General features: G+C 31.8%; 1 protein-coding gene across 2 annotated transcripts; it reads right to left on the bottom strand.

Annotated features, from left to right (window-relative positions):
- Positions 1 to 8: 8 nt before the first annotated feature.
- LOC114190248 (exocyst complex component SEC5A-like) lies at positions 9 to 17,068 on the bottom strand. 2 transcript variants are annotated; one of them, XM_028079057.2, is made up of 21 exons: positions 16,537 to 17,062; positions 14,756 to 14,922; positions 14,542 to 14,633; positions 13,312 to 13,506; positions 13,014 to 13,141; positions 12,765 to 12,923; positions 12,385 to 12,495; positions 10,035 to 10,109; positions 8,463 to 8,597; positions 8,241 to 8,384; positions 7,856 to 7,999; positions 6,871 to 6,997; positions 6,582 to 6,792; positions 4,412 to 4,527; positions 3,928 to 4,159; positions 3,367 to 3,460; positions 2,598 to 2,675; positions 2,399 to 2,455; positions 1,347 to 1,496; positions 835 to 1,047; positions 9 to 582 (listed from the first exon to the last, which is right to left on the bottom strand). In XM_028079057.2, exons 1-21 carry the CDS (start codon positions 16,894 to 16,896, stop codon positions 364 to 366), a joined length of 3,207 nt encoding a protein of 1,068 aa, XP_027934858.1. In that variant the 5' UTR covers positions 16,897 to 17,062; the 3' UTR covers positions 9 to 363. The 2 variants fall into 2 exon arrangements, with proteins under 2 accessions (XP_027934858.1, XP_027934859.1); XM_028079058.2 differs by lacking the exons at positions 9 to 582; positions 835 to 1,047; positions 1,347 to 1,496 and adding an exon at positions 1,514 to 1,884 and having other exon boundaries at positions 16,537 to 17,068.
- Between the last annotated feature and the right edge of the window lie 5,606 nt (positions 17,069 to 22,674).

Here is a 22,674-nt window from a genome sequence, read left to right as displayed (position 1 = left end):
AATCAAGATTTCACGAGAATCGTTACTTTAAATTTGATTGATCAAATAAACGGCCTCCATTCTTTTTGTTTGTTTAACACAAAGCTCTGCCGAGATGATTGATAAGCTACTACACTAATTTATCTTACACTTCACATCCAAATAACTCATTCAACTCAAATAACAAAACTCACTGCACTCACGGTTGGCATACGGGAATGCCGACATATGTTCCAAAACTCATTATATGTGGTAATTGCCATCCACCTTTACAGAGAGGTAACAGTGAAAAGAATACAAATTTTCATTAACTACTAAACCAAAAATATACTACAATAAATACATAATAGGCAAACAAAGAAAAAAGATGCTACTCTATACCCATCAATGTCTATGCCGAGGGAAATTAGTGGATCCAGTTTTTTGGGCACCTCTGTAGGCTTTGCTAGGAGAATCCATCGAGTTCCTGAAGGGAGAGTAGGCAGATTTGGCTGGTTCTGGCACAGTGTCCAAAGGAATAGATTCTGCAAAACATGCTGTGTTAATGCGTGTTCTCTCAAGCTCTAATTGAAGGAACTCGGAGCTGTACTGCTGCGCAAGAGACTGAAATACAGAAATACAGCTTTAGATAGTAAGTATAGCAACAAAATTCAGTACACAACGTATTAGAACTGCTTCACAGACATAGACATCCCACAACAAAATAAACCTCATTTTCATATAACTAAACAAGTCTATACTAACGTTACATCCAGTCCAAACTATGAAACCAAAATAATCACCAATTTATTCAGCCACCCCCAGCTCAGATTTAGACATGCCACAAGTAAAAAGGGCAACAAACTAATTGCTTACAATGAGCTCATCTGGAGATACACTTATTCCTTGTTGCTTATCATCAACTGCATCTTCACTGCCGCGAGTTGGCCGACGACTATGTCCTGCATTCTCGACAGCATCAGTCACACTCTCTGTGGCTTTTTCCAAAAGTAATCCTTGTAAAGCCTTCAAGGAATCTCTAGCATCCGATGTAAAATATGGGTTTAATATAGTCTCGAAGTACTCAAGCTGCAGAGATACAAGTCGATTAATCAAACAATCTAATCATGTAAGGCCTAAATTTATACTGTGCAGGTAAAGAACATGAAGCATGAAGCTTTTTGTGTTTTATCATATTATATAAAAATATATTACAAATCCCAGGGTACTATTATACATCTTTATTTTTCTTTACCAAATACACCAAAATCTAAGGTAAGTATGCCCCGTTCCTAAATCAAGGAACGCCACAAGCTTCAGCGAGAGCTTAATATGCCATGTCCACTATCATTGATGGTTTAATACGCCAAAGTACTACCATAACTTACCTCAAGCATGAGCTGACAAAATCCATTTGTATCAAGTGCACTGAGATCAGTAGCTTCATTTTCACGAAAAATGCTGATGAATGTGTCAATCAAGCCTTCCACGAGAATGCCAAGTGTTTTATCTAAGAGAGGCTTAGCACCAGCAAAAACCTACGACAAAAAACACTGCATCTCAGCAGACTACCTTCAAGAAAATATAATGAAGCAACTGTTTAAACTGTAAATACACAAAGCAAAGTTTAAGAACTAGGTCTCTAATGCAAGGATTGCATTGACTAAAATCATCTATGCATCATCTTCACGTTAATTATTCACTCCAATGCAGTATAGACAAATGGCCTCTAAACTGAACTAACACCAAAAGTTTAGCAAAATACAACAACATTCACAAGGTCAATGAAAAGAATATGCAAGTCAAGTGACCATAAACTTAACTTCTGAACAGAAATATTCCTTCAAAATCCATTTGTTATATGAAAGACCCTTCTTAACAAGTCCTTCAAGACTTGTAGTACTGACGTAGACTGTCCAGCAATAACTGAAAAGGGTTTTGTAGCAGTGTTATCTGATTCTATATTTCAGTACTTTCGGTGTCTATCGAAAATATTAGTGACAAAACTGGTCATGGAAGATGCTGCTACTGTTTTGATTCCATGTTGAGAAGAGACAAACAGATAACTAATATAACAAATCCCGTGTGTTGGGTGCACACGAGTATTATTTATAATGAAAAAGACATACAATAATAAGGAATAAAATCAATATCTAATAATGGGAAATATTGATATTTCCCTATCAAATCATATCATGTATCTATCAGCATCTGTCAATAGCCTTTGTTGTTAAGCATACTTGTATTATTTAAAGCAGCCTATTTAGCAAAGATAGGGAGAGAAACTTTTTGCAGATTTTGTTGTGATCCTATGGAAGGTATCTTATAAGAATGCTTTTTTTTTTCCCTTTTATTTCCTTCAAGTAAAATTAATCGTCACCTTTTTTAAAAGGCAAGAGTAGGATACATAATCCCAAATTACATGCAATCATTACATTACCTCTGCGTGGACAGCTACCAATGTATGAAGCAACTCTACTGCTGCATCACGGACACCCTGGAAGAGACCAACATAAAATTGAACATCACGTCAAAACATCATTTTCCAAAAGAAAAACCAAGACTCATTTCAGAGAAAAACAAACAAATAATGGGAACAGTCATATTTACAACACAAACTATTGCCATTAGCTCCTCACTTTAACTGCAGGCGCTGCTCCCCAATGAATGCCAGAATTCAGCAGATAATTCATGGCAGCAGATCTGATCAAGTTTGCCTAATGAGAACACAGAAACTCGTCATGGTAGTGAATAGTGAAAGCAGGCATATACAGAGAAAAAATTTCCAACATGAGTAAGCATAGTGCTACAACTTACTACCCTTGTTCTTCCTGCTTCAGAATACCCAGACTATTTTAATGTGGACAACTATTCATCTAATTTAAATGTTTTACAGTACTTTTAATATTCAATATTCTAGCACATCGAACACAACATAACATATACATCAAGATTTTATTGTTGGAAACTAATCATTGACCATCTGTTGCATAATTTAGGCAGGAACAGATAGTAATTTCTTCATTTGTTTTATTTCATTACTCAAAGTCAATGGCAGAAACTTAGACTGCACAGATACAGGTTGGTAGAGTTGGAGCAAAGACAGGCAGCTGATTAATACCGGTCAATGCACAAAACCTTATAATTTAGAGTCCGTATAATATGTGATTATATTATATTAATAGTCTATTCTTCTAACTGATTATTTCTCCATGAACCACTCATGAAAACTGTCAATTATTTCAGATGATTCAGATAACCCTTACAGAAAAATCATCAATAATTCACAAACCTAATAAGAAATTACTAATTAAATGCCCTTATAACTCTCATTACAGCCTCTATACTCATCTATTTCAAACCTAATTATTTTCTTGAAGAACATGAACGATATATTTCTCATTTTACCTTTGCAAAAGTATATTGTTCAAGGACCTTCCCTTCAAGCGCCGAGAAACTATTCACAAGATCTTTTACATCACTGTTTCCTTCATCCTTCCCGCTGAATTAAAATCAAATCAGGAATCAGAATGCTAACGAAGACAGGATAAAATATCTTTATAGAAATTATATACAACAGAGTGACTAGTCAGTGACAGAAAAACTTAGATATACAAGATGGTTACAAGAGAATAACTTGATTAGTTGAAATTTATTGCCAGCCAAATTGAATCAATCTTAAAGAAAAAAATTGAGATATATACATAATATCATATTGAATGAAAGATGACAAACAAATTACTGGGAGGGAAGACATCAAAAGGAAAGACTGACTGATTCAAAAAACATAAGAAATTTCTGATGTGAAGTCAGAACAAACCAAATGATAATTTTCTAGCATGGTTAGCGTGCAAGTTGCAGCCTAACAAAGTCAGCAAACCTCATTTAGCTTTAATAGCATGCCTTCCTGATGAATTTCACAATATTTTACCAGATTGTTTTATATAATAAAGGAACAACAAGGACTACCTGGAATGCAGCCAGATGTGTTTATATTTGTTATACAACTCATATGAAAGTTCATCTTTGCAATATCCGATGTTGCTTAGAACAATCAATAACTTTTGATGGGGATCAGTAACACCTCCATGATAATCAGACGGTGCATTTTTTGATTCATGAATATATCCATTTGGTAACTGGGAGCCCTCTTCGTCCGATCTATGCTTGCCAACTTCGAAACTTATACGCTCCAAACTACCTGACAATTAAACAGAGGTTGACTCAACAGAAACTTTGTGTGCTACAACACCATCTTACTTTCGTTTTGTTTAATTTCCTTTATATGGATATCCTCTAAACTACCTGACAATTAAACAGAAGCTGACACAAAATTCAACCTTTATGTGCTACAACACCATTATGTCTTTCACTATCTTACTTCTGTTTTCTTTAATTTTATTTACCTGGAAAGGTACGCTATTGGGTATAAGATTAACTAAATCCAACATACCAGCAAAATCCAGGAAGCAGTTTAGACACGCAATTCTGACAGATTCTTGAATTTCTTGAAGTTGCATAAATATGTCCTCTGACTTTGTTGCCTCATTCTTTATGGACTCAAGCATCCTGAAGTGATCAGCATAGAGAAATATTAGCCATAATTTTCAGAAAGAAATAATAACTGCAAAGTCGGGGTCAGGGTCTTCTATCCAAATTAGGATCTTTACATTTTTTTTTCTTGTTGATGAAAGAGATATTCGGAAACTTTAAACTTCACTCCAAAGACAGTGGACTAGAAAAATAAAGTTGAGAGATAAACTATAAAGAAAAATTCAACTATGAACCTACAACAATCAAGAAATTGAGCTCGTACAAATTAAACACGAGCTTCTGATGTTAACAACATATAATTTAAATAGTTCTTGGATTATAACAACTTGGGTTTAAAACTATTTCTTTCTTGGATCATTTGGCAAAAATTTTCACATAGTTATGTTCCCATTATGTACAACCATAATTCCAACCCCACGTAGCGGGCTATGGAATGCAAATAGATGTGAATCGTCCAGCCACCCGACCAAGTAGAACCAGTGCCTACATCTTTTAGGCACAACACTTGAGGTACTGCTAACAGTCCGACAGAGCATAACAATAGTTTATGCCTTTTAGGATAAAAACTAGAGGGCTATGGACCAGCTTGCACTTGAGGGGTTGCAGGCAATCTATTTGAGTCAACCAGGACATGGGTTGAACACAGCTGAGCTGACTATGTAGAATAGAATCTTTAGCAAAGTAAACACTGAAGCCAACATATCCTGGGCTTATTATAGCTACTAGCAACTTTTTCTATAACATAAGCTTCATGGGTCAGAAAGGCATATCGGCCACAGCACTTATGGGTTTCAAGAGATTTCTAACATGATGGAGGTACAACAAGCACCATTGTCCCTTCACATGTGACAATGGTATTATCCACATCACCCCCTGGAAAAAGGTGGGACCCATTACAAGTCAGCTACAGTAGTGCAGAATCCATATATAGGTTTCATCCATCCCCTTAATCACATTAGGTCCCACTTAGTAAAGCTAACTGAGATTTCTTGAGTTCTTAACTAGTTGTAAGATGCCTCTGTAACTGTGCTCTCCGGTGTACACAAGTGGCACGGCTACAATTTCGGAGTTTTGGAGGGAAGTTAAATCTCTTGCTGTCTCTCTCTCTCTCTCACACACACACATGCATATACATATGAAATGAGCGATCAAATTACTCCTCACCCTTCATCTTCTTTTAATCTAATGGTTCTGTTATAGTTATAGAAATAAGGAACAGATAGTATATAATTAAGAACATTTACGTTATAATGTATTATTAGGAACATCTTCATTTATTATTAGAGGATATCAAATCTCCTCTATTTATTGTATTTAATATTTTTTTCTTAACATGAATAAAGAATTCATGTTGTCTTAAAAACACACGGTTTCAGATTAATGACTTTCTCTTTCCTATTGCTGATCGAATTCCAATAAGTAACTCATTTAACTGTTAGATTAAAAGGAGATGAAGGGTAGGGGTGGAAAGTTACAGGTAAAAGATATGATATTCAGATGCCCTAGTAATATAAATAACGCAAACTAATTGCATGAAATAAATCTTTATAAAAATGAAATAAGGAAATGAATATCTCATGCACCATAACAAAGATTAGGATCCAATCAACCTGGAAGAAAATTTAAAAAGAAAATATTGACTACTATGATTACCAAACAAAAATCAGCCGAGATAAAGAAAATATTGACTACTATGAGCAAATTAAAAAATTGTTTTTAAAATTATTAGAGAGCAACCCAATAAAACATTATAGAAAAAGACCAAGCTCTAAGTGGTTTTACTAAAAAATTGTGTCTGCTATGGTTCAGTGGGCACTGGTTCATGTAGTTAAATCCGCCAATTGAGATAAATGCCAATTGGACAGCCACCTTAGAACATACTCAGAAGGAGATGATATTATACCATGTATTAGCATCCCATATGCAAAAGAAGGAAAAATGAAACTAATCACCCGCTTCATTATTAGAATAGTATTATACTCTATTACCAATTAGTTGGTTTATATTGCATTCTACTCGCTCACTTCACTTTAAGGCATCAGATCCTATATGAATATATTAAAACTTACGAATTGATTTGATCCATTGCAGAGGCTACAACTGAACGGAACATTAAAGGCAAGAATGAGATTGCGTATGGGGATTTATTCCTTTCAAGAATTGAAACAATAACCCATGTCACATCCTTTGAAACCTCATCAACTGATGCCCGCATCCAAGAGCAGAGCCTTAGTACGTAGATCCTTATAATCTCTGATTGCAATGTTCGGATGGCACAGACTGCAACAAAGGGAGAGACACATGCACTCAGATCAGAACCTTAATAAATGAAAACTTCTAGATTTGAAGAACTGATACCGGCAATAGGAGGTGAGGCTTCCTTCAATTCCAAAGCTACACATGCTTTAGATATATCTTCTATTGCCTCACTCATGTAGGACCGGAGGACATTTGATTCCTCCAGATCGTGAAAAATGTTGGTAACCTACAGCAATAGCAGGCTGGGTATCAGTATACATGCAAAACAAATAGGAAAAAGAGAAAACCATGAACTACATTCTGTTTGTCAAATCAATCATGTTGCAGTATACATACTTCTCTAAATTACTAGAGTAAGTTTTAACATGCAGTGCTTTTAAGTTTATATAATAAAAAAATAGGCTTTCAAATATTAAGAATAGGACTACAGAGAAAAAGAAGAGGGGGAAAATACAAGTCAGATATTCATGAAGAGAATAATAAATGTATATATGACTGAATAAACAAGTCATCTAAGTTAAATTCAGTAGACTATATGATAAGAGTTCATTCATCACTATAAAGACCGATAGCACCAACATAAAACTTTGTTATAGCGTAATAGCACAAGAAAAGGGTAAAAAACATTATCCAGACCATAAGACAAAAGCACTTATTGCCTCTACTAAGAGGTTTAATTGTAAAAAAAAAAAATGCACTCTTTGTGGACATAGATAGCCAGACAAAAGAACAGAAAAATCAGAAAGGCACCACAATTTGAACATGAACAAAATAGTATTTGTATTGAAACATAGCTAAGAACAGAAAAAATCCACTGTTATATTGAGGAGAATTTTAAGAAAAGTACAACTATGAATTCACTTCCCTCTTCCTGCAATATTCTTGTTCTCCCTTCTCTACTATGTTAAATCAGAGATCAAACTAAATAAAAAAAAGTAAAAAGAACAAGCTATTAAGATAATTTGCAACACTGCATAGAGAAAAATATAAGATATATTCTCCATTTTACCATAAAGAAACTGCAAAGTCAGAAAATATAAATTTTCATAGAAGAAAGGGTCGGTCTTGTGAACACAATAATTACCTTGACTCCATACAGTGATATTGTGCTGCATATCATTGCAGAAACTTCATCAAGAGAATGACTTGAGTATTTCACTTCTCCAGCCTTTTCTTCAATTTTATTTGTAGAACTGTTGGTATTTGTATCAGTGGAAACTTGGGAAGACTGGAAAAAGAAAAAAGGGCCCCCTAAATATATGGCAGATGTAATTATGGGTGATAAGTTTAAGAAAATAAACAAAATATATTGAATGGTAAAATACAAAAAAAAAAAAAAAGTATCATTACTGCACTTCCAGAAGTAGCCAAGACTCTATATTATCAACGAAGAGAAATTAAATACTCAAAAAAATGAAAATAAAATTTTATAAATAATTCAAGCACACGTCTTCCCCAAATAACAATACCTTAGCAAATTTTCCACTGAAAACAGAGAGAGCAACCTTCCAGAATGCTGGAATATGATGGACTATAACTGCAGTTAATCTACGGATATACCTTCCTCTTAAACCATCAACCTCTTCACCAATAGGGGAGTAGTTGATATCTGACTGACAATAGTTAACAAAAACAATATTAAAAAAAAATCACACCAAAAATTTATCCTAGCTTAATGACAATAAACTTACAGAATCATTCACATCTTCAATCTGCATCCATCTGGCATCAGAAAGAGCCCTGTCACGCAAATCATTATGCAAATTTTCCATTCTAGTCTCGTGATCTAAAGTGCACTTCTCAAGCAGACCGCGAATTCTCTGATTCTGTGAAGGAAAAAACCCTAAAGACTCAACAGTTTGGCCACAACAATGAAAGTGAGAGTGACAAGTTCAGAGACAACTAAAGCCCAAAGGGTGAAAAAGTAAATGTGAAATACTTAGGTGGGGCAGTTAGTTCTGTTGAACTCTAGGAAAGAGAGAAATATTAAGCATAAATCATGTGTTTCAAAGAGAGCACAAGTACTTTGTTTATATTGAAAAGAAAGGAACCAATGCAATAAAAGAGGAGATTATAAATAAAAATGTTCTTCATAATATATATATATATATATATATATATGTGTGTGTGTGTGTGTGTGTGTGTGTAATCTAGATATTCTTAATTATATAGGATCAAATCCTTAATTCTAAAATTATAACACTCCCTCTCAAGTTGGGGCATATAAGTTGTATGTGTCCAACTTGCTGCAAATATAACCAATTCTTGATCCTCTTAGAGACTTGGTGGATATGTGAGCCAACTATTCACTAGAGTTGACAAATATTGCAGGGGATGTCCCTAGACTCTAGTTTTTCTCTTACGAAATGACAATTCACTTCAATATGTTTGGTCTTCTCATGAAAGACAAGGATTAGAGGAAATATGTAATGTTGCATGGTTGTCACAAATAAGGTGTATTTGGGAACCTTCATCAAATTTGAGTTCTTTGAGTAGTTATTTCATTTCAGCCATATGAGCTTGCAAGTGGATAATGTCATTGCCCTATATTATGCTTTTGCACTTTATACTGCCATAACATTTTATCTCTTACTTCACCAAGATATTAAATTGCCTCTAACAAGAACACAATGCCCTGCTGAAGTGGAGCCTCTATTGCTCGGTGACCCCGCCCAGTCAACGTCAAAATACCCAAAAATTTGAGTATTTCCCTTATACTAATAAATGAAAAACATTTTTTTTTCTCTTTCTGCATAACCTAAAGATAGAAAAAAGAAGATTGGACCACCACATGAGGATGGGTGGCTTGCATAAACGATTGGATAGATCAACGCAGCACAATCCCAATCTTGTGCTGTTTTGGAACAATGAATCCGAACCTAGGAGAAAGGATCGCAAAAAAAAAAATCCTCCAAAGACAATAGGTCTACTGGGTCAAAACAATTTTAAAAAAGAAATCAATACAATAGAAGAGATTTGATATCCTCACATTACAAAGATATGTACGGCAATAAATAAAAGCATTCATAATAACACATAATCTAAATTTTATTGATCATATACAATCAGTTCCTTCTTTCTAAAATTATAACAGGTACAAATTATCATGTTATAAAAACAGGTCAACAACAGCAACATTCTATCAATTGACATTCAATCCTTACTACTCAATATTGTTTAGCATACGATCAAAAAAACTTGAGAAGTAAATAAGGAAATTAAATGGCATATATTTCATTCTAGCATGGATATGAATTTTTAACCTGTATATTCAAATAATGCCATACTGGATCTGACTCCGGCTCCAAATCCAACAGTAACCTCACAGTATTCTCAAGCTACACGAAAAATCCAAGTGTTATAAAATAATCATCAAAACAAACAGAGAATAAAGATAACTGCAATCCATCTCTAACTTAATTACCAGGCCATGATGCTCTAGGTAAGGTAAGTTTTTTTACTACACTCCGTCCAAACAATAAAATTATAAGAATTAAGATGTAATAGCTTAAATATTCTTCAACAAGTACATGACGTACACAATCATGATCATGACAAAGATCAAATTCCGTTTTAGAAAACTGCCTATCTTTTAAATGACGCCACCCTAAAGTCCTTTTCATTATCACTATTTGTGACCTATGGGATTTATTTTGATGAGTTTTCTGTAGTTCTACAGTAAATTCAGTGAGTTGTTTTTTCCTTTTATAGATATGAAAACTTAAACGAAGTAAATAATGATGAAAAATACAATGGGGCAGAAGATAAGGTATCCTAAAAAGCATAAAACTCTACAGACTAGTTGTAAGAAAACAGAATGCAGCACGGCTATCACAAAACTCTTTACATAATAAGACATGGAATCCACTTTGATATTACGAAGTATTAGGTCCAACTGAGACGTTGGAGGAGACCAATGTCCAAAAACTCAATAAAATGAAATATATGCAACATGACAAGAGATCTAATGTAACATCCAATATTTGTATATTCCTGTACAACCTTATCCAAAAATCAATAACGATGTCCTTCTCTTGTATATTAACCTTTAATCTATAACGGTGAGCCTCACAAAAGAACATTAAGAGACTAATATAATAATGTGAGTACTTAAGGCTTTCTTAGATGAGTGGAATGTGAGAAAAACAAGAGAAAGAAATTTAAAGAATGTAAATACAAGGAAAATAGAATAGAAAAATATATTGCTTACACAGACAGAAATAGAATGAAAGTGTGAAAGTTTCCTAGTAAGTTGGATGATCGACAAAGAAAGTGGAAAGAAATAGGTATATTGTAAACCTTTTACACTAATTAAAAAATAGTTTAACTTCAAAAATGAAAATTTTTATACTATTTTTTCTTAATACATTTTAAAAAAACATATCAATAAAATGAATTTATTTTTAATTTCACAGAAGGACAAAAGATAAGGCCCATCACACATTTCCTTCCACGTATTACTCAATTTCACGCCACTAGAGAAATGAATTTTTCTTTGGGTGCTACCTTCCCCCTTTCCCTCCCAGTCTCTTGTATCATTGTTTGCTTAATGGTTAAAATGAAAAAAAAAAAAAAATTCTTTTTAACTCCCAGCCCCCACCAAAATGTATGCATCCAAACAAAGGGTTAGTCTCTTTACAAAAAGATCCCAAAACAAGAAGACATTATGTTTCAAGAAAGCATATTCAACTTCTCTTTTACAATTTTTCTATGATAAGGAAGTGAGAGACAATATTTTTATATTCTGTTATATTTTTTTCAAAAAGTTAAAACCCTGCTTTTTTTCTTCAATAACAGTGTTTATACAGAGGTGTTGGCTCATGTATGTGAACCTACAATTTTTAATTGGATGCCTAATTAGAAGTGCCTAATACATTTTAGAGAGGTGTTAACGTCAGAAACCTGCCCAGCACCGACACTTCAAACACGAGAGGTGCCAATGTCAGAATTGTATCCAACACTGTCACTTCAAACAGGAGAGATATCCAAGCTTCATGGTTTGAAAGGCAGAGCAGTAACAACAAACAGAAACTCAAAGAATAAATAGCCTCAGCATTCTATCACATAAGCAATATGTTTGATTTGATTAAATTATGTTGCACACACTGAAGTATTTTCTTCAAAATTCAATCCAATAAATCACACCCACGTCATGTCCAAATGAAATGCAATTTCTTAAAAATACCAGCACAACTGTTTGAAGCTAGCATGAGCATCTCCTACAAACTACCCAAAGACTTTGCTACAAGCCCACTACCAGTGGCATGTCCAAGAAGATGTGCTTCAATAAACATTAAAATAACATGATAAAACAAACTGAAGGAGAGAAATTGGTGAATATCCGCATTGTGAAAGTAAACATCAGCTCTTATTTATGCTTTTCTTCTTAACCAAAAAAAAAATAACTTCATTCAAAATTGGCCCAAAGCATAACTAACTCATGCAGTGTTATGAATCAGTTTCCGCTAAGCAAGATGCACCAGAAATAATGTCACAGGTCAGCAAAATCAAAGGTACTGCATACTGAAATGCAACCTCGTGTATAGTCCAATGCTTCTTCGCAAATAAATTCATTTAAACATTAGCAGGTAAATTCAAGAAATAAAAACTTACACTTGTTAGATCTATTTGTGGATCTTCCATAGATTGGAAAAGCATAGTCTTGAAATCATTCATCACTTTCTCAACTTCTTCAAGAACACGTTTTAGTATACCTACCTGAATCTGATTTGAGGCCAAAAGATTAGTAAAACCCAGTAAGTAAAAGATGCTTGGAAGAACCAGAAAATATTCACAAACATGATATACCCCTAAACAAATAAATGCTAAAATGGATGCAATTCTTATTTTGCTACAATAGATGGTTGAAACTTGAAATAAAAAATGTATGAGCATGTATACCCGAACTTCAAGAAACATTAAAATTAAACTTCGTTTACGAATCAAACAAGGGGCAGAATAGAAAAATCCACATCAATATAAACGTTTTGTACATGAGAGGGTAGAGCAATTGATTTGGCCTTCTTGTACTCCCTGACTGCCAAATCATATTCACCCTTACTAATGCTGCTACAGATAGTACTTGGCAGGTTGAAAAGCGTTCGAAACCTCTGTAGCATACCTTGGACAGTCCTAATTTTTTCTGCTTGAGCCTACAAAATTCATTGAAGTCATGAATAACTTATTTCAAATCCAGAATAGCAGCCACAAAAAAAAAAATCTAGAATAAAGCCTTCAGCCACCTGTCTCTCAAATAAAGGCTTCAAAGCACGGTTAGCCTGCAAACTGACTCCCTGAATAATATTATACAAATGGGAAGTCCCGGAACCTTCAGGATCATCCTCAATACGTCTTAACTTTGACTCAATATCTACAAAAAAAAAAGAAAAAACGTTTCACATTAAAAATAAAATAATCTTGACAAAGAATGAGTAAGAGTTTGAGCATCATAGGTGTGTCAGTCAGTCAAGAGTAAAATATCACTTTTGTAAGTTTAAACTAGATGTAATTGAATACTGTGGTGCACAAATAAATTCATACCATCAATTGTTGTTTTGCAAGAGACAAAGCAATCAAAGTTATCCTTAACCAACTGCTTTCTCTGCTCAGTACGACTTTTGAAATCAGTTTTCAAAGCAAGTGCACCAGCCTCCAGATCAGCAGCACTGGTATTAAGGTGTATCCGTGCTAAAAACAACTTTGCATCAAAGTTCTCCGAAAAATACAGCAGTTTTTCTGTATAATGGCAACAAAAATGCTATCAACTTTTTGAACACTTAAAGAAGAAGCACATAAACACAAGTACAGTCTAAAATATGAAATCCCTCTCATACATTGCATCTGAGGTATTCAAAGTTATTACAAATATAAAATCCTGAGGGTGACAAACTCTTAAATTCATTTTATTCCTCTGTATCTTTCTCAAGTACACTGTTCAGGATTTCCACCATGGCAGCTCTGAACCACCACTCTGCAACACCCAACACGGTCACCATGAGCCACCATGCGAAACACTATTCACCACTGCCATGTGGTGGCTGTCCAAAAGACCACCGCTGAAATCCCCCACGGCCATTTTTTAATAACACTGATCTATAGAGGACTTTTCCATAATTTAACCCAGTTATTGTGCTCTTGTGTCCATTTATTGATGGCAAATTAATTTCCTTGGGTCCCGAGTTGATGATTACTTAACACCAAAATTTGATGAGTCCTATACGCCTATTTAAATCATATAATGAGTTTCTAAAGAAAGAGGAAACGTTAGAGCATCATGCTAAAATTTATGATTCCACTCCAAGCCATGATGCCACCCTAGGTGAAATGTGAAGACTAAGATGTCTTCAATTTCTCTTCGTCTTTTCAACTCTGATTTCTAACAATTAAAAGTCCTATTCAGGTCATTACATTATTTTACAATTCACAGGCCAAACCATTTACCAAAAAATTCTTCCATATTCTAATTCAGTACCAAATTACCGTCTGTGTTACTGTTTCCTAAAACAAAACCTTTACTCGATTGAAAAAAGACAAATAATGAACTGCAATGAATTGGCATCAATGATAACTACAAAACAAGACCACATCTGTCCTGGGTGATAGTAAGAGTGCTTCCAGGGTATTTCTTTTCTCATTATCAAATATTGTAACAAGACATGATTTGTGGGAAAAAAAAAAAAGTATATTATATAAGGAAAAATAAGAACACTCTAAGGGCAGATATTCTAAAGTAAATATGCTACATAACACCTAACATATAAAAATAGTTACCACGTAGGTTGCCTTCCAGAATATCCTTGTCAACATTAGCAGAGCTATGTGAAGACTCAGTGATCAGCCTTAGTGTTCTGTTGTCTATGATACTGCCAAATGTCAACACAAATAAGTCTCCAGGACATGGAACTGAAGAAGCACGGAAATAACACAACAATAGGGAAGGAAAAGAGAAAAATCAATGTAAGAAAAGCATCAAAATGAACTTTACCCCAACCCCAGTGGATCAACACATTCCATGCCACGAGGGAATGACTGTAAGTAGGTAAGACCCTTTCTACCCACTGCAGAAGCTTTATTTTCAAAAGTTGGAGGCACAAACTTTTGAGCCACAGGTGCTGTTCTTGTTTCCCTCATTTCACGAACCCTACGAGCAAGCTGTCAAAGAAGCCCAACTACATTAAATTAAACAGAATTTCATAAGTACTTTTCATATAAAACAGAATTTCTTTAATTTCATAGACCATGAACAAAGCATCTAAATTTCAAACTTCCAAGTTTGTGATGAATAGCATATTCCAAAAAAATCCATATATGATTGTGAATAATATCTATAAATAACAAAACACGAAGGAAACAAAAAACAGAAATGACAGACCAAGTATATCCCATAAAACATAAGATACCTATAAATCTAATCCCTTTCAACAGGCACATACCCTCCAATAACTCATTTCATTTAAAGCAAGCATAATCTCATCCTAGCTAGCATGGACATCAATAATAAGATCTATGATGTTATTAGGATATTCATTATTATGACCACCTGTAGATTCTCCACAACAGATTATTAGCAGTAGCAATTGTCAATTACATGTTATTTGAATGGCAGCCAAACCAAAATGCAATGAAACATGATAGACATTAAATAAGCTGTTAAAAGAAGGAATTGATATAGACATTATTTACTGTTTCATGTACACAGTACGTCAGGTTGGAACATGCAATTTGCAAAAACAAAAGTTGCAAATACTTCACGAACTGTTTCAAAATTATCACAGTGTAGTTACTTGAACTTGTTCTGAATTTGAATGCACAAGTCTACTGCAAGATCGTCTACCACAGAAACAATATCCAATAACAGAATTAACTGTGAACAGAAGATGAAGAAAAAGAGGCAAAGGATAGAAGATCACACACTGAAGCGTGGTCCAATTGAAAGCATTTATGAAAACAGATTTTACAACTTGAAATTTCCCTCTCAGTGAACTATCCCTCTCTCAGTGAACTTTAACTAACTGACGGATAAGCATAAAGTTACTCGTACAATGACCATACAAGGTCCCCTTAATTATAGGCAAAGCCAACCTAACTAACTCTGCACAAGTGCACACAGGACACGTGAACAATGTCACCCACACCTAGACACAAGCACCTGCATAAGATGCTTCAATCTCGGTAAACATTGTAGAAGACTAGGCATGTTATTAAGAATGTACTATGTTAGACAGTCTAAGAACCTTTGAACAAGTTTTACTGAACCAACTTTTACGTAACTGAAAGGGCCCAAGAGTAAAGATACAGTAGCATTTATATTACCAACAAGTTGGGTTATCTGCTACAGCTGTTGCTTATACTAGTTTTCTCCGATTAGTTAGTCCTGTTTCAAACATTTAGTTAGTTAGTGCATATATAGTTCAGTAACTTCTCCTGTTATCTAAATGTATGACGATGAGCTATGCGTATCTGCATATTATTAATCAATCTATTCCCGAATTTCCTACAGCTACTCTTCCTTTCTTTTAATTCTATGATATGTTTCCATATCAACCTTATCTACTGCCAACTCAGATTCCTAAGATTTTCCTCTTGCATTATGAAGAAGTATGCGAATATTTATTGATTATAGCAATAGATCCTATCGAAATAATGGGATTAGGTTTGAGAGTAATAAGACCACTAATTAATTAATTAGGTAATTTATAGAATAAAATAAGATTGATTCGGTGAGTCGAAAATGTAAAGCACTGACAAAAGCGATGATCGCATTACCTCAGCCTCGTCAACATGCTTCCAGCGACTAGGCTCCTCGCCGTCCCAGACGCGATCGTCATCGCGCGCCGGTCTCCCGGCGGCGGCGCCTCGGGTCTTTGAGGCGGCAACCGGATCTCTCACGTTATCCTCGTCACCGCTGGAGATGCTGAGCATCTCGACTTCGGAATCGTCGTCATCGTCGGCGACTCCGCCTTTGGAGTTGGACTGTTTGGACGGAGGCGCGTTTTTCTTCGGCTGTTGGACGTAGTTAGCGACGGGCTTGCGTGAATTGGAGGTTTTGCCGTAGTTGACATCTCGCTGCGATTGCTCCTTCAGCGCCATCTGGAGGAGCTCATCCTCGTCGCTATCACTCGACATCGTCGCAGTTCCCTTCGAAGGAAGATAGAAAAAAGAGAAGGTGTGGTTTTCTGGATTTTAGATCTGAGGGAGAAGACGCAAACGAACAGAGAAGAAAAGAGAGTTCGAAGGGGAGAATCTTCCAATCTCAATGTATTTTTCCCGGAATTTCTCTTTTTCTTTTTTTATTCGATTTTAATTTAGTGAGACCATCTTTATCGACCATATGTATCGAAATTGAATGGACTTCAAGGTTTTATTTTTAAGATGAACATTTATTTTAAAAATACTTTTGTATATTTTATAAAACAAAAACTAGTTTTAAATCAAATTTTGAACTGATTTCTAATTAACTCTTTAATTCATTTTAATTATGTATTATTTTAGATTACTTTTAAAACTAAACTTCATTTTCAAATTGTTCATCTTAAATGTTTTCACCAATCATAATCATCTTATAATTGTGTATGCTTTGTGACTAATCATTTCCCAATTAATTTCAAAGTCATTTGTCATAAATGAAAAAGATAAATATATATAACATTTCATATCGATCGAGTCTACATACATGTTTAATTTCAATGCAAATAGGTTTACATGAAACTTAGATTGTTTTCAATATTTTTTCAAAATCGGGTGGATGTAATAAAGTCACTAATTTGACATTGTTATTTTTGTTTTTCATCCCACTCTGAATATTTAAGAATAATAATATTTTGAAAACTTTCTTTTACAAAAAGAAGTGATATCTTTTGAGTAATTTTAAAATATAGAGAAATGATAAAATAAAAAATTAAGAATCACTTAAAAGATGTTACCTAAAATTATAAAAAAAAAAAATTGTTTTATCTACTTACAAATATACTTTAACGTTAAGTTAGTGTTTAGATATAGAAGTCTCAGTCATCTTGTTAAGAAATATAAATAACCTTTTATCTTAGTTTATTTATTTTTATTATTTGAATTTTATCTTTACTTATACAAATGATTAAAGAAGACTCAGGTAATATCTCCTTACTCCTGATTTTTTTTATGCTTAATGTTGCTAATTATATGTTTAGATGATAATCATGCGTAAAAATTGTATTGTTTATAGTCGATCTAAGAGTGTATTAGTGGATTCTGGGCCAAATATATATTGACAAGGTGAAAATGGTCTTGGAGACTACGACGTTACCAATATTATCAATAGTGGAACATGTTTCACATCGTTGTGGAACATTAAATTTTGTATAGTTTGTGTACATGATACATCAACCTATATTCTCCCTTTAGATACAAACTAAATTGATTTTTTAACATCTTAAAACATATTAAAAGTATTTTTAATATATCAAAGTCATAATAATAAAAAGATAGTTAAATTGATTTTGACATATTTCAAAATACAATGTTTTAAAAGAAAGAGAGAAAGTGATCAATTTGTTAACAAAAAAAATTCGTGAACTCAATTACTTAAATCAAACCAATAATTAATACTTAGTTTTGTTATTTTTGTTTATTTTATATTTTTAAAATTATTTGTTTATTTGTAGTATTTTTATTTTACATTCATTCATTTATTTAATTATTATTCTTAAAAAATATTCATAATTTGTTTAATATATTATTTTGAGTACCTTCAACAAATAGAGTATTACACTAAGGCCATGTTCGCATTAGAGTATTTTATGTTCCAGCGTAATTGAACAAATGGATCAGCAGGGATTGAACCTGTTCGTTTTCGATGATATGTGTGCGAGTCTTTGCAGTGATTTGAATGATAGATGAATTTTTTCATCTCGCTCCTGGAGGTAAAATTTGAAGGATGGTCACACCAAATGACCCATTTACCCTTGTCACATTTTATTATTCACGTGTTGCATATACCAATATAGCAGCACCTATGTTGTTCACAATTGCTTGGTAAAATTTATTTCAATACTATGAAAATAAGTAATTTATTTTATTAATTTTTGTAAATTATTTATTTAAAGTGTAGCATTAAATAAAAAATTTAAAAATTGATTAAAACTCATACAAATACAAATTTATACGACTTATTATTTAAAGGGCAAAATGGTAATCCTTTTTTAAATATATTAAAACATTTTTATATTTATCATATCAATCAAATCACTCACTAACTCTCATAAACTTTACTTATAAATTCACTTATAATCACCTCTAAATCCCCTTAAAAAAAATAACACATCTTTCACTCTCAAATTCACTCAAACTCATAATCTCCCTCTCCCTCAAACCCATCTACCTAACGCTCTGTTCACTTGAATGGATAACAACTATCAATGGATTTGCGAAGACGGATCGAAAACAAATTTTATGTTATTTTAACATGATTTAAAGGGAAAAGCAGAGACAGATTTGGATGATGAATATCACATTTCATCCCTTCAAATATGCATAGATTTGAATAGATCTATACTACTTTTACTTTTATAACCTTTTTTCGTTACATATATTATATATATTATTATCATTAGTTATATATTATTGTTTTATTATATATAATAATATATATTTATATGTATATATAATTATAATTATTAATAATGTAAAAAAAATAAGAATATGTTTAATATAATAATTATATATAATAACAATTATTAATAATATATATAAATAATAATTAAAATGTCATTAAAATTTAATATTTTTAACTTATTTAAAAGTTATTTAATTTTATTTTTATCATAAGGTTAATTAGGTAATTTTAAATTTTATTTATTATATTTATTTTTTTAATCTATCACATCATTCAAATCACTCACTAACTTTCATACAATTTATTTCTAAATCCATCTAGTTTATCCTCTAAATCCACTAAAAAAAATACACATATTCATTCACTCAAATACACACAAATCTATCTTCACACTCTCCTCAAATTCATCCTACCAAAGAAACACACCCTAGGTGAACAAAGCCTAAGGTAGTGTTCGTTTCGGTCAAGTTACTGTTGGCGAGAGGGAGAGAGCGAGTGAATACATTGTTCGCATAAACAGATTTGCTCTAATTTGTGAGTATAGACTGTGCGTAAGAGAGCATATATTCATCTTCACATAATAAGAAGTTTGACACTGATTTACTGTATATGGAGAGTAATATTACAAATTTATTCTCACTTTTTTTAATATTTGATCCAAAGCTGCCTATGCATACAAAGATGTGATGTGGTGCTACTATCTTAACTTTTTTCAAATAAAAATAATATTACTTAAATAAAAATAAATTTAATAATGAAAAATAAATAATTAATAATTTTATTTTTTTATTATATATAATATAAATAATATAAAAAAATAATTATTATTTGTATAATTATAATGATAATAGTAATATTTATATAATTTTAATTTTTTTTTTCAATTAATAAATATTTATAATATTTTTATTTATGATAATAATATATGAAAAATTAATTATAACTTATCTAAATATCATTTTATTATACTTTTTAACATCAAGGACAATTAGATCATTCTATATTTTCATCAATTAAATTTAATTTTTTTTTGTGCACATCAGTCAAATCCTTCACAAACTTTCACAAAAATTACTCTCAAATCTATTCTACTATCACCCCCAAATTCATAAAAAAGAACTACATAAATATTACCTTCTAATCAACCCAAATCAATCCTTTCTATCTCCTTCAAATCATCACTCACATAAGAACACACCCTAAGGGTGTGTCTCTTTGGTAGGATGGGTTTGATGGAGAGTGTGAAGATGAATTTGTGTGGATTTGAGTGGATGAATATGTGTGTTATTTTAGTGAATTTAGAGGATAAAGTAAATGGATTTGAAAATAAATTGTATGAAAGTTAGTGAGTGATTTGAATGATGTGATAGATTAAAAAAAATATAATAAATAAAATTTAAAATTACCTAATTAACCTTATGATAAAAATAAAATTAAATAACTTTTAAATAAGTTAAAAGTATTAAATTTTAATGACATTTTAATTATATATATATATATATTATTAATTATTAATATTATTATTATATATAATCATATATAATTATTATATTATACATATAAATATATATTATTATATATAATAAAATAATAATATATAACTAATAATAATATATATAATATATGTAACGAAAAAAGGTTATAAAAGTAAAAGTATTATAGATCTATTCAAGTCTATGCATAATTGAAGGGATAAAATTTGATATTCATCTTTCAAAACCGTCTATGCTTTTTCCTTTAAATCATGTTAAAAGAACATAATTTTTTTTTCTTCGCAAATCCACTGATAATTGTTATCCATTCAAGTGAACAAAGCATAAATGTAATGTGGATGTGGTTTTATAGGTTATTGTTGTTTCCAAAAAAATATGTCCATACTTATTAAAATAATATGATAAATTTACATGGTAGTTTTTAATTATAAAATTATGTAATTTGTTTATATATATATATATATATATATATATATATATATATATATATATATATATATATATATATATATATATATATATATATATATGAGAAAAAGTTTAAATTACAGATATAATAACAATCATACAAATATAATTTATAGCACATCTTTCTATTTGACAATTTTTTATTGTAAAAAATTGTTTCACAATTTTATCATGACAAAAGCCAGAAAAATCCCTATACATGTATGTGTATTATTATTGACCTGACTTGTTCCGAATGGTCTGGTATATCATTTGCGAGCTTATTGATTATCCAGCTAAGCATGGATTAAGATATCTGCTAAGAAAAACACAACTTCATTTGCTCTCTATTTTATTGCAGGGGATCTCATCTGCTTTGCTATATACATTGAATGCGTGCCACAGTAGCAAATAAACCATAATGCAAAGTTTATTGCTAATGGATAAAAAAAATCTATATTTATGAGCAATAAATATCTATGTTATTCATAAAAAAAAAACTAATACCCAAATGAAAGAATGTCATCAAAGAGAGACTTGATTGGGAATTAAGATGACAAATAAATTCGTCCACCATGGATATTGTTTGAGTCCATCATTATTTTGATGAAAATCCTTGCATTAATTAGGTATAAGTATATGGATTTTTTCAATTGAGTATGGAGATGTAGATGTACATATATGTCTCGTCCCTGTCTCAAATCCGCCCTGTCTCAAATCCGCCATAATACTAATACATGTTGCATTTGAATTATTAAAATACTAATTGTGTTTTAAGTAACCTTATATCAATTTATATATATATATATATATATATATATATATATATATATTCTCTATTTTTATTTTTTTTCTTATTATTTTGTTTGTCATAAAGTTCATTATTATCTCCAATGTATTTATTGTATTATCCAAACTTTTATTGTAATTATGTTTAAATGATGTATACCAATAAACATTTTTTATGTCTCAGATTTGAATTTTTTACTATTTTTTGATATTTTTATTTATTGTATATTTTATGTTCATATGAGAATGTTTAACACTATTAGTTTAAGTATTCAATATTATAAAACTTTCATTTATTAGGCAATATAACAAATTTATCTTCTTCATTATTAATTTTTGTTTCATTTGAAGAATTTTTTTATTTCGCTAAAACCATTTTTGTTATATCAATCATCGACTAAGTTGATGTTTGAAAATTTTTCTTAGATCTCGGAAGTATTTTTCATCTCATCACACCCTTAATTATACATTTGTTTTCGTTTGTGCAATTTCATTCAATGATCTCTCAATTTTTCTAAGACACATATTTCATAATTTTTTTAGTATTTTTATTTATTGTTTATTTTTATAAGGTTTAGAATATTA

The sequence above is a fragment of the Vigna unguiculata genome, chromosome 7 (assembly GCF_037176805.1).
Source record: "Vigna unguiculata cultivar grain cowpea cultivar isolate G323 ecotype 2 chromosome 7, ASM3717680v1, whole genome shotgun sequence".
Taxonomy (NCBI): domain Eukaryota; kingdom Viridiplantae; phylum Streptophyta; class Magnoliopsida; order Fabales; family Fabaceae; genus Vigna; species Vigna unguiculata.
The sequence above is the reverse complement of the archived record's forward strand: the minus strand, read 5'-3'. Positions and strand labels throughout refer to the sequence as shown.